General features: G+C 37.9%; 2 protein-coding genes across 5 annotated transcripts in view; both read left to right on the top strand.

The window, feature by feature from the left end:
- ubr3 (ubiquitin protein ligase E3 component n-recognin 3) overlaps positions 1-790 on the top strand; it is a 44,329-nt gene extending 43,539 nt beyond the window's left edge. For both annotated transcript variants that reach the window (XM_042000848.1, XM_042000847.1), the window contains one exon: positions 199-790. In XM_042000848.1, the coding sequence (XP_041856782.1) occupies positions 199-316 (118 nt within the window). In that variant the 3' untranslated portion in view covers positions 317-790. The remainder of the gene's footprint in view (positions 1-198) is intronic.
- A 2,042-nt stretch (positions 791-2,832) lies between these two features.
- The window catches only part of myo3b (myosin IIIB), a 69,341-nt gene continuing 59,037 nt past the window's right edge, over positions 2,833-13,136 (top strand). For all 3 annotated transcript variants that reach the window (XM_042002340.1, XM_042002341.1, XM_042002342.1), the window contains exons 1-4: positions 2,833-3,098; positions 3,418-3,454; positions 8,105-8,288; positions 9,819-9,953. In XM_042002340.1, coding sequence (XP_041858274.1) covers positions 2,990-3,098; positions 3,418-3,454; positions 8,105-8,288; positions 9,819-9,953 — 465 coding nt within the window. In that variant the 5' untranslated portion in view covers positions 2,833-2,989. The remainder of the gene's footprint in view (positions 3,099-3,417; positions 3,455-8,104; positions 8,289-9,818; positions 9,954-13,136) is intronic.

The following is a 13,136-nucleotide window of genomic DNA, read 5'->3' as shown; positions in this document are numbered from 1 at the left end:
TGATATATTCACTATCCTTGGCTTCTCTCCACAACACCAAACATCCTAATCCTTTCCATCCTTGTCACTCCCAAAGAGAAATAAACAAATTGTGTATTTTCATGAAAAACTCATATTAGAACAAAGTGTTTAAGTATAAATGTAGTCTTAAAATCGGGTGCTGCTCTCACTTTTTTTTTCCTCTGTCCTCTTCTCCAGCCGAGGCAAGCCTCTCTTCTTATGTGAAGAGAGGTATCGAGTGTTGGAGCAACAGTGGGTTTCTCACACCTTTGATCACATCAACAAGCGTTGGGGGCCTCACTATAATGGACTCTAAGATCTTCCAAAGCCCACTAAAAATAACATAACAAAAGCACACAGTCCAAAATGAAGATTTCTTTTTCTTTTTTAATTTCCTGGCTTGTGTCTGCCTTTATCAAAATAATTGGGAACTTTTAACATGATAAGCACAAACATCTGGTGAGAATACTTTTGCCACAGCTTTGGTTAATGTGAAGTTTGGTGTACAGTCATGCTTAAAAGATTAACAGGTGTGTGTGTGTGTGTGTGTGTGTGTGTGTGTGTGTGTGTGTGTGTTCAAGTGATTGAGTGGTTTTCAAAAAAAAAAAAAAAAATGAATTTGATGAAGTTAAAGTAAATACATATATATATATAAATAAAAATGACAACTCCTCCCAGAAAGTCAGTTGGCCTGGAGCAGGCTAAAAAAGCCTGCCTTATTTATTGGGTTAAAAAAAAAAAAAAAAAAAAAAAAAAACAAACAAAAAAAAAAAAAAAAAAAAAACATAAATTTATATATGTGAAGCGCTAAAGATCCCTGCAGAGTTTGATGACTTTTTGCAACATTTATGATGTTAATGCATATCCCTTTTATTTATCAAAATGTGCTCTGCTGTGCTGGCATGAGTTTCAAGCTCCTGATGAGTGTAGCGATGTTATTGCAATCTCCACTCATTGTCTGCTGACATGTGATGGTAGGCAGGACGTATCCACCCGTTGACACACTAGAGATTTTTTTTCTTTTGCCAACAAGCAAAATATCTCTTTTTGGGTCTAGTTGCAATCCATCCTCAGGAATTCTTTTCTTTTGTTTTTGCTGTTTAAAATACATTTTAGATGTTTAAATAAATGCTGCTGCTCATAGTTCTAAGTGAGTAATTTTAACTTTTTGTGGGGATTTTTTTGTTTGTTTTTTCTAAGGTTGTGCTTTGAGTTTACAGTGGATGGCTGGGAATGTTGACTCAGACTCACTTTAATATATAAGAAGGTATTGTGGTTGCACCCACAAAAGATTTCATAGTCCCGTGTTTTCTGAGCTTTTTGCTTTTGGTTGGTTATAAAGAAAAAACTTTAATGGTATCTTTAAGACAGCTACATGCTGTCTTTGAATAGTAGCGTCATTGTCCCGAATCCACAAATACCTTTATTTTATTTTTTTTAGTGAAATGTCACTGCGCAGACTGGGTGTCCTGCTGCATTGACAAAGTGAGTGCTAGTGAGAGCAAATGCATTACTTCAGGTTTGTCAGATTATTCTGTCAGGTGTGATACTCAGTGTAACAAGTTGGTTTTGAGAAGAGATGCCACTCCCAATCATTGATCTCTGTTCTGTCAGTAAAGTTTTTTTTCCCTTCGTCCTTTTATCAAATCATAACTGCAGTACAATTTAATTTATTATGAATATCTCTTACTCGTGCATCGTCTAGTTGTGAATTATAGTTGCATTCCGACATTTCCGGATTATCATACTTGAGTATCCGTTGTACACTGTGCATGACATACTTTAAGCAACCATTATTTAAGTGTCTTAACTACTTGATTTTCTGATTATCATCTTTATTTCTGGAAGAGGGAAATTTTCTTTCAGTCGTGCCTGCAAAGATTAACTTCTCAGAGTAATAAAACAGCGTACAGCTGATATATCCCTGCTGTCTGGTTTGAAATGCTGGGCCACATCGTGCTGCATTGTGGAATTCTCAAAGAGCAAGTCAGCACTTCCTTTTGACTTCATGCATGCTGCTTTTCTGTTTACTAGGTTTCTCCTTTTCTTCATTTTTGCATTACCCACTTTGTAAATGACTGCAACAAAATAGCCAATGAGTAATGGGTGTAAATTGTAACTGAAAGCTTCTGTGTGTTCTCCTGTATGAATGAAAAGAGAATACAGTACATTACTGTAGGTGCTGACTCAAACTTTGAGTTTGACCAGGAACTATGACTTGGACATTTAATGCAAAATGTAAAATATGTGAATAAAATATAAGCACATTGATGTGTCTCCTTTGTTGTTTGTTTATTGTTGTTTAATGCATAAATACTGCTCAGAAAATTACTGCTTTCACAAAAAGGGCCATAATTTTGTGTTTGCACATTCATTATTTTTTAAAAGGTATAATTGTGTTTGACATAAATACTTGTGAGAGTAGATAGTTTTTTTTAAAGACATATATATATATAAAAAACTTTTGATCAAACTCCATAAATGTTTAATTTTAGTCTTTTAAAACTATTCTACAGATGCTGAAGCATTGGGGCTGTCATGAGGTAGATGTAATACCTGTAACTGTCCACCAGGGGTCCCAGTTCATTGGCGTTCAAATTTGGGAATAAAGAATTCATCAGATGGCCTGCACACAAATCCTGTCACCTGTTAAACAAAAACAAAATTTTAAATATATATATAATGAGAAATTGACTAGTACAACAAACTGATGCACGAGTGAAAGTTAGCTCCGGTTTGGTAAAACAAGAGGAAGCGCATTAAGCTTTCATTATTTCTCTACGTGAAGCTTAAGTTCATCTGAGAGAATTTTCACTGCCATGTGACTGAGCATTTGCAGGATAATTGGTTTGGGCTTCATAAACAGGGGAGGCCCTTCGAATAATGGCCAGTCACAGCACAAAGCCTGTGTTTTCTGCCAATTAGGCAAACAGAAGAAATAAAATGATGTAGCGTGCAAAGTCAGACCGGTGGGGAAAATTTTAACTGGATGGAAACTACCGAGGCCCAGCAACAGGTTTCAGGCTGGGCGACGCTGGTGCTTCATGCGATCCTCCAGCAGGCATCCCTGGACGTTTCCTCCATCCCTCCCGGTGCAGGTAGGTTACTGCTTTACCATACAACCAGACTATTAAAAGACTGTTGAAGGTCATAGTGATCAGTCAGCTAACCACTTCCGGTCTGTGAGACAACATACTCAGGTGTCTGTTAATAATTAAAATCCTTCACCAAGCAAACTACTTCGGATATGTTGCCATGGACGGTATGCTGAATTTCAAGCTGGTCAAGCTTTCATACAGTTAATCCAAGCCATACGGTGGTTTTTATTAAACTTGATGAAGCGGTGACCCAGATATAAAATTAGTGGAAGAGTGCAAAGGTCCTCTGATGATTGACACCCTTCCCTCTGTGTTGCAGATGTTAGAGATGGAGGTACTAAGGCAGCAATGTCAAGGTAAGAAACCTCTTACCTCATATGCTGCCCTGCTAAAAAAAAAAAAAAAAAAACGCACAATCCTACACATTCAATCTATCAATCTCAGATTTTTATACTGTTTTGTTTCCTAGTTTTGCAAGCACCACAAAAAAGGGGGGGATAATATATGCTATTGCTTTCAAAACATCAGTTCGAGGACATATTTTAAGTCTTAGACTGTCTTTGGCCTGCAAGGTAACAAAATGTCAATTTCCTACATTTCTTGTTTTTCTCATTATATAACTCAGACGTGCACCAGCATCTTTAAAGCCAGGTGACAACGTGAAAATTGATCACAGCCTTATGCAGTAGCACAACTGGTCTTGGGAAAATGTCTAAATCCCTGATCTTTCAGTTGGTTGATGACTGCTAAACCCCCCAAACACTGAATTAATTGTCCTTTCACTTGACTGTAGAAAAAATGAAAAGTCAGTATTTTAAATCGTACAGTATGGGGAAAATTCTTTAAAAGCTGCGTTTATTAAATGTGCTTTTTATTATTATTTTTTATTAATTTAAGATAAAATACTGAGCCCTACTTAAGTCTGCAGTAAATTCTACATGCTCACAAACCTTTCTGCTTAGTGGTTTAAAAATATATAATTATTAAGGATCTCTGCACATATTTTTCATTGTCTTAAAAGTTCAATAGTCTCTTAATATTTGATATGGACTGCAACACAGTCAATGTGGTGCAAGACTGAAAAATGCTTTATTCCTACAATTCAAAATGTCTTTGCTTTGAGACTTTTTATACTGAAGAATGGAGTTGGAATATTGCCTCTCATGCAGTTTTGTTGCATTTACAGAATCAGTAATTCTGTCATGTGGAGTTATTGTTCAGCATCACATCACAGTGGCACAACTTTGGTGTTTGTTTTTAAATAAATAATGAAGATTAATTTCTAATCGTGTTTTTTAAATAGATCATGATGATGTGTGCCTTTTTTTCTTTTTTCTTAATTAGCAGGATGTCTTAAGTTGTCAGACTTATTGGCTGTTAAAGTCATACTTTAGAAAAAAAAGCATCTGTATGTGGTTATGTGAGGTCATACAGGGTGAGAACAAGGATACAGTGCTTTAGGACAGGCTTGTTGCTGGTGGAGGTTTACTGCAAAGCCTCTTTATATCCCCTTAAAAGGGATTATAGTTTTTTTTTCTTTTTCTTTCCTTGCTCCCTCTCCACAGACTTACCAAAGGTTTACCAAGTGGAGTTCCCATGAGGGTTTATCAGAGAGAGCAGAATTGCACGAGTTTGATGGAAGCAGAAAATAAGATTACTCACTTTCACTTTGCACAGTTTCTTGTGACAAAGATCCTCTGCAGCTTGTCATAATATCTGCAGCTGTCACCCAACAGATCAAACCTTTACTTATGCGCATAAAATCCATATGCCTTGTAAGAAAATGAGGGGCAGTTAGGATAAAAACATAAAACCTTTATAATAAAACATATAAATATATAAAACCTTTATAATACAACAGTATTTGACGAGTGATTTTCTTTGTAATTTTTACAATACATGAATGTGGAATATAGTATAATATAGTATTTTACATATCACTAAGCAGCTTTTGGAATAGCCAGATACATCTTCTATCTTTTAGTCATGCTGACACAGAGTATGGGAAGTAAAGGGTAACCAGAGCTCCGCCATGGAGGACCAGTGGTGTCCAGTTCTAAAGCCGAACTTCAGTTGGCTGTCCATCCAAAGAGCAATGTTTAAGTTGTTTTTACACTTTTTGGCTGTAAAAATGTCCTAAATGGGACTCCTTATTAATGGATAGTTTCTGACATGTAAAATTTTTGTCTATGGTTTTCCATTCTTATTAATCTCCAAAAAAAAGGAGCTTCTTAGCACAAGTCTTGTTGCGACCCCTTTTCACACGTTGTAGATGTCCACAGATTAAAACCAGGTCAGCCTTTTTACACTGCTTTCATACTTTTTATAGGAATGTAAGAATTGGCAAGTAACCAAGAAGATGGTTAGATCAAAGTCTACAATTTAACCCATGTTAGACCTTTTTTTCTCTTTCATGTAGCTAATAATTTTGACTCTTTAGATGAACCTTGACCCACACTTGTGGAATCATTGTTCTACTTCTGAGGACCTCAAAAGGACATAAAATGTGCACAAAGAAACAGTCCTTACTTTTAATCATCTTATAATGTTAAACTTAGACTCTTTTATTTATTTTTCAGTTTTGTTCCAACATTATTTTTCTAGTTTCAAAGAGGGGCACAACAGAAATCAAATCCATTGAAGCATGTGCTAAAATTGTGCTCTTGTTGGATAAAAAATCAGATATATTTAAGCTTTTTCCAACTGATGCAACTTTTCTCCTCTTTATTAGATCCCCGAGGCTTTGATCTCTGTGCAACAGCAACATACAGTTGCAGCAGTTTCTCAGGTAGAACAGTGCATTGTTTAAGAGGAAAATAGACTCAGGGTCAGTTATAGTTACAGGAATTCTTTAGCCACAGCATCCTCATTATAACAGATGTTAGGATCTCTACAGATGCTCGTCTTAGACTGATCATGTGGTCAAAGTATCAAAAGTTGTAATGTGCAAAGATGCGGCAGCTGAATATGTAAAGAACAGGGAGACAAGTACATGTCACATGACCTGGTAACTATCATGAACTTCCTGGTTACCTGCCTGCAACCTGAGATGCTTCATATCAGCCACCATTATGAGTGGCTACATCTGCCACCTGAATATTTAACACAACTGTGGATCAGGTTACAGATTACTAGTAAATTATTAATCCAGATAGAATGGCTAAATTAGTCTGGAGCAGTTTGATGTGAAGCAGCAACAGACACTGTCGCTGAAGCAGGTATGTATCACCTGCAGCTTCTTCATGTAATTTTTTTTTGTCTTGATTGAATAATGAGTAGAAACATACAAGTCAGTTATAATAGTTTGTATTTGTGTGATGGCTCCAGCTGGTAGATGTTACTCAGAAGTAAATGTTTTTATGACTAGAAACCAAAGGGAAAGAGATAATTTGTGCTTTGGGAGTGTAAAACAATGTCTGGTTTTACTTGTGCCTTTTTGAGTTTTCTCACAGACAGTTCAATAATAGATGTTACAGAAATATACATTAGATGCTAAAAAAAGAGAATGTACAGCAGTAACAGTTATCATCCTTGTATGCTCTGCAGCTTCATATGTGACAGATACTTCATGTATCATCAGAGATGAGGATGAGGTATACAAGCGATCTGTTACAAAAGTTTATGAAGGTGTGTTAGCAGCAGGCGCCTGGTTATATATTCCACCTGAAGTGTATGCTACAAAACAGAACGGCAGTAATAAATGTTGCTTGTTGTGTACTAAGGCGTATATGATGCATTATTCAAAGCTGATTTAAGATGGGTGATTAACTTTAAAACAATCTGTGATGGGTTGTTAGTCTGAAGATGAAACATACACTGAATAACATACTAGTGATCTGGACTATCGCTTGCTTCACCTTGAAGGACACAGAGACGGATATCAGCTCTATTTCTGTACTGTTTATCTGAGAGTCTCCACAGATTATTTATCTAATATCCACCTGCATGCTGTTGCTCACTCTTCATTCACAGAGGTTCATAAATCTGTCCTCATGTGTGAGGGTTAAACATCATTTTTCACATCAAATTGCTGATCATCAAAAAAACCTGTCGGTCTCTCAGGGTCACACAACCTCTGTGATGCATTAAGATGTTCATGATAAAGGGAGCAGCACGAAGATTCAAAACAAACATTCCTCATCATAAAAATGGGAAACACGTATTCCAGCATGGCATCATGGATTCCTAATCCATCATGTTATTTGGCGTCAGGTGTTTGTCGCTTAATGCTTTGCATCCTTAGTCTCGTGTGTAGTCTTTAGTCCCAGACACATCACATGTTTAATTTGAAGACAATTTATGCATCTTTTCCCATTCCTCTTGATCATATTCTCTCTGTATAGCTGATCATATAAATGGCTTTTAAAGGAAATTACCTGATCATTTCATAAAGCTGCTTGTTTGGAACTGTGTCTCCAGTTCACCCCTTCAGTTCAGTTAATCCCTGACCAATCCAATTGATCTTTAAAAGATTGAGCTTCTTAGTGCACACGGCAGTGACAATGCCCCTGCGGAGATGACTAATTCAGTGTCTGTGTGAAACGCTACTTGTTGCCTGTCCTCTTGCTGTTGCCATCGGTGTTATTCTAGTATGATCTCTAGAGACTCTTTACTTGTAACTTTTTTCAGCCCTGATGAGTCAGAAGAAAATAACACTTGCCATGTGAGTACCGCAACCTCCACCTGCAGCTGTTGAATATGCTTCTGCTACAATTTATTTAGCTTTAAAACAGAGCTGCTCCTGGTGGATAAGGTCATTACACTAACAAAGAGGTTTGGGGGAAGATATGTGTTGCTCTTTGCGTGCACATTTTGCTTGATTTGCATTGACAGTATAGAAGTCCAGTGTTGTGTGGCTCTGTTGGCAAGCTCTGTATTTGCAGTACAGAGAATTAGCATTAGAAAGGGATTAACATTTTCCTTTGCTTGACTTAAACTATGCAATCACAACATTTTAACATGGTGTAAGAAAGCATTGTCAGTTGTAGACTGTGTTTATTCTTCAGGAGGTCGCTGTATGGACTGTACCCCTACAAGTCCAGCATGATTGGCCTTGAGAACCTTGGCGACCCTGCAGGTAACTGGGATATAGTGGAGACCATCGGTAAAGGAACTTATGGAAAAGTCTACAGAGTGACCAGCAAAAAGGATGGGAGTCAGGCAGCAGTGAAAGTGCTGGACCCGGTCAATGTAAGTAAGATGGAAAGCTTTTTTAGGATGTGGATACAGTATTTGTTTAGGCAGACTGGTTAATGTGTAAACCTTTGATGTTGCTGTTTAGTATCATTAGCCAAAGTCCAAATACTTTGATATGCAAATGTTTCATCATATTCTCTGTTTGACAGGATAATGATGGTCATCTTAAGATGTTTGGACAAACATAATGATAGAGGGATAAGAGCCACACATGGTGTAGAGCCAGCTACTGCTTGATTTCATCAACTGGTGCTTTGTTGTTTACAGAGTATAATCTATAAAGACACACTTTAACTCAGTGGTTCCTGGCTTACTTTGCATATGCTGTCTTAAAATGACACAATCCAGTCATCGCCGGACCAAAACAACTTACTATGTCTTTCATTTGGTTCTTTTGATCAGTCTTTTGAGGCAAAAAAGCTCAAACAATATCCTGTGTTTTGTAAGACAAAAAGTACAAATGATAAATTTCTGGTGCAGAACAAAATATATCAGCTCCACAATCAGATGGGATTTTTTTTTTTCTCAGTACAATTAATTTATTCTTTTTAAATCAGCCTAAAGTGTGGTTTGGCAAGTATTAGTTTGATCTCATCTATCAAAAATAGTCTTTTTTGGGGGGGTTTCAAAGCTATTCGTATTGATTTTGCTTCTGAAGCCTGTTGTTGACTTCTATATTTGTTATATTATGGACTACGTAACTTTTTCTGGTGTTAGAGTTAGTCAGGTGTACCTACAACCATTTATGTTTGACATATTTTTCATGACATCAAAAAGTTGTTGCAGAAAAAAAAAGAAGCAAAGACTAAAACTGCTATGTTTTTCCTGTTCATAACTTCAATTTGCCTCAGCATTTGAGCCATTCAAACAGAGTATGTTGTTTTTTTTCTCCTTTCTATTTTGATGCAGTTGTACTTTTCCCTGTAATACATTTATCAGTGTGTTTCATTTTCATTTTTTCCTGACATGTTAAGTTTAGCAGAAAGTGTAGTGTAGAGCCTGTGTTGGTTGTATCCCTCCTGTATATTTGTTCATTTGTCTGTGCGATAAGAACACTGTTAATCCTGCAGTGGCAGCAAGACTTGGCCTGTGATTGTGTCAGCAAAATAATTCCCATTCAGGCAGCAGTATCCACCACACTCCTCCCTTGATGGACACAAAGATGAAGCTGCTTCCTCTCCCATTCCTCTCCCTGATTAGACTGCTGACACTATCACTCAGGCATCCAGGAAGAGAAATTCTGCCTCTCTGACTGTTGATCTTCCACCCCTCTGAGATTTACTTTGATGGAAAAGTACTCTAGAAATAGTTAAACACATCACCCCATCCTTTCCTTTTGTTCCTAGTTTATAACCCCATCTTTAGATTTCTAATTTTAGCAAACATATTTCCTGGTTTTCACTGAAAACAAACAGTAGCCTGTTATTTGTAAGCACACGTATAACTTCAGTATGTGTCACTATGTTGCTACATCTCTTACAAGGCTGTGTTAAAACTTTGCTTGTTTGTTCATGCTCTTTGAAGGATGTTGATGAGGAGATTGAGGCAGAATACAACATCTTGAGGTCCCTGTCCAACCACCCTAATGTGGTGAAGTTTTATGGCATGTTTTACAAGTCAGACAAGTTATCTGGCGGACAGCTCTGGCTAGTACTCGAGGTGAGCTCTATTTCCTGTTTGCATTTTTTCAAATGTTGGAACATAACTCTAAATATCAAAGTAGGGTGCTACTGGCCTTCATTTGTTGGTTTTAGAATAAATTGCACCTCTGATTCAAAGGTATTCTTCAGTTCTAACTGGTATTAACTTTCATGCATGAAATTATACAATAACGTTTATTTAAAATCATATTTATTCAAATCTTTATTTTAAAAAAGCAAAAAAAAAAAAACCAAAAAACAAAACATGTTTCTTAAAAGAAGAAAATAGCACTTTGTGCTCCCTCCATGCATTAGGACTTGGCACACCATTTAGTATCCCCTAGCTGTTTCATCAGCCTTTATGCTAAGCTATTGATTTCCTGTGAGCCTTATATTTACTGTACTGTTAATAATATTGCTTTTTTTAAATCAATCTGACAAGAGCAATTATGCCAATTCTGTTTGCGAAACTATTTGATTCAAACAGTCAAACTGGTCTGTTGTTAAGGTGGCTGCATCTATGTGAAGCAGCAACAGGACAGTGGTAACACATCTGAAAAGACTGAAATGTCAAAGTTTTAAAGCACCTATTTCTAACTTCATATCCTTCGTCTAGTTGGAAAAAAACTATTTCATACAGACCTTAATTCTTCCACTGTCTGAAACAAGCTGCCTTTTTATATTGGATAACTTCTGGAAGCATTCAAAGGGGCAGCACCCAGTGCTTTGAGATCTAAGTGCAGTTGGGTAACTTCTTCATTGAAATAACAACCCACATTACTGAATAGTACAGTCCTTTACATATTATATATAGTCCTATACATATTTTTATGTTTGTATAGTTGCTGAAACCTAAATGTAACCCAACCTTAACAAATTTGTAACCCTTAAAGTGGCACTACTGAGCAGATCTTTGCATTTTGACCCCCATAATGAAAGCTAATTTAACATCCGCCTTACATCCTGTGTCTTCTCTGAGCTCTCTCCAGCAAGTGACAGCCAGTCCGATATTGCAGATATCACTTTTTCTTTACCTCACTTTCTCTGATAATGTCCATGGAGATTCTTCGGTGAATCAGCAATGCTATGCATCCAAAATGGCTAGTGTGTTGATATCCAGTTGCTGGTGTGTGACGCGGTGCCATAAATCAGAATCAGAGTCAGCTTTTTTCGCCAAGTATGAACACATACAAGGAATTTTTTGCTGCCAGACGTTGTCACTCTCGTGAGTGTGAACTGCTCCAGCCTCACCTGCTGGCTTCTGTAAGTAAGGAAGCTGAGGTTCCACTTACAGAGGGCAGGTGGCACAGTCACCTAGGACAGTTTGGTGCAGAGGGAGTGGGGGATGATAGTGTTGAACGTAGAGTTGAAGCCAACAAACAGGATACATGCATAGGTCCCAGGACGATCCAGGTGCTGCAGGATGTAATGCAACCCTGCATCATCCACTGACCTGTTTGGCCCGTAGGTGAACTGCACAGGGTTCCGCAGATTTTCTGTGAGGGACCTTAGGTGGCCCAGCACCAGGCGTTCAAATGATGGTAGAGTGCTTGAAGCAGGAGGGGACTTCACTCAGCTCCAGAAATCTGTTGAAGAGCTGAGTGAGGATAGGAGCCAGCTGATCTGCACAGGCCCACAGACAGAAGAGGGACATCTGGGCCTGGAGCTTTCCTGGTCTTCTGTCTCTGGAGTAACTGGGTCACTTCTCCCTTGCTGATTCAAAGTGGGTCAGGGGGACTGGAAAGGGAGGGAGCTGAGATGAGTGCTGAGCCAGGGGGGTCAATGTCAGTGGGTGGAGGAGATGCAGGAGGAGGAGCTGCAGTTGGGAGAGGATCAGATGAAGGGCTCCTTCTCAAATCTGCAGTAGAAGCTCTTGAGGTCTTCTGCCAGGGCTTTGTTGACTTTAGCAGTGGGGACAGTGTGTCTCCTGTAGCTAGTGATCTCCTGCAGGCCTCTCCACACTGTTGTTGGGTCATTAGCTAAGAACTGCTGTGTCGTGATGCTCCAGACTGAAACACAAAGACGTAAAGTTCGGTTTCTCAGCTCTGGGATGCTGCAGGGCAATGATGGCTCCAAGAATGGTCATAATAAATGTCACTGTGTCAACTAAACACATGTATAGTTGCTTTAGAGCTTCTTTATTTTGAGATGAAAACTTTAAGGATTATATCATTTTGCACATTTTGTAAAAGGAAAGTCTTTACAAAAGTTGGTGTATAGTGTTCTAAGCATGTAGTGCAGTGCTGCATATTTTTAGATATAAGTACTCACAAGTTGTACTGTACTTTGTAACTAAAGGAATCTATTGTTCATAGCAGCTTGGACACTGAGCTTTTGCCTCACATGTATTTACCTCAGCATTTAAAAGTTTGGTCATGTGTTGTATGAACACGTGACACTGTAACCACATAGATATGACAGGAAATAAGGACCAGGCCTATTGTTTCCTATTTGAATTCATTATCTTCTTTCTGTGATTGCTATACCAAAAGATAATTTCTGCTACCAACAGTTACCTCAACTGTGGTGTAAGCTAGAACTAAGGTGACCAGACATCTCCTTTTACCCAGACATGTCCTCTTTTTGAGAGCTAAAAAATGCGTCTGGCTGGAATTTCAAAATCCAGGATTTTGCTCTATAAGAGCCAGAAATATGTTTTCATGAGGTTTATGTAGGGTTTCACTCGCAACACTCGCTTAAAATTGTTATCCACTCTCTCAAACAAAGAGCAACAGAAGAGACAGGGGGAAAGGAAGGAGCCGCAGTGCAGAGTAATTTGTTCTTAAAGATGAATTAAACTCTTCACCATACTATAGTAGCCTTGAATGTGGATACATTTGTATGTATCCACACGGCCATAAATGCCACAAATGATGCAATATACTACACACTAACCCCCTACTATCACCCTACTAAAACTAAAACTGATAGCAGGTTTAACCCTTTACTGACTGACTTGTTGAAGAAAATAATTCAGTCTGATGATGTATCTGACATTATAGTAACTGGATACACCACTAGTCCACATATGTGGTGTTTAAAATCAAAAGTAAAAATGGATGTTATATGATGTTAGCTTGGATTGAAGGGTTGTTGCCCTTATCTACTGTATCTTTGTCTCCACTTATTTTTTTCAATTTCCTTTTTACTTCTCTCCATTACTGTCCTTTTTTTCTGTCCCCTCTGGTCAGGTCCAGCAAGA

Source organism: Melanotaenia boesemani, chromosome 12 (genome assembly GCF_017639745.1).
Source record: "Melanotaenia boesemani isolate fMelBoe1 chromosome 12, fMelBoe1.pri, whole genome shotgun sequence".
NCBI lineage: Eukaryota > Metazoa > Chordata > Actinopteri > Atheriniformes > Melanotaeniidae > Melanotaenia > Melanotaenia boesemani.
Note: the sequence above shows the minus strand (reverse complement) of the source record. Positions and strands in the feature narration are given on the sequence as shown.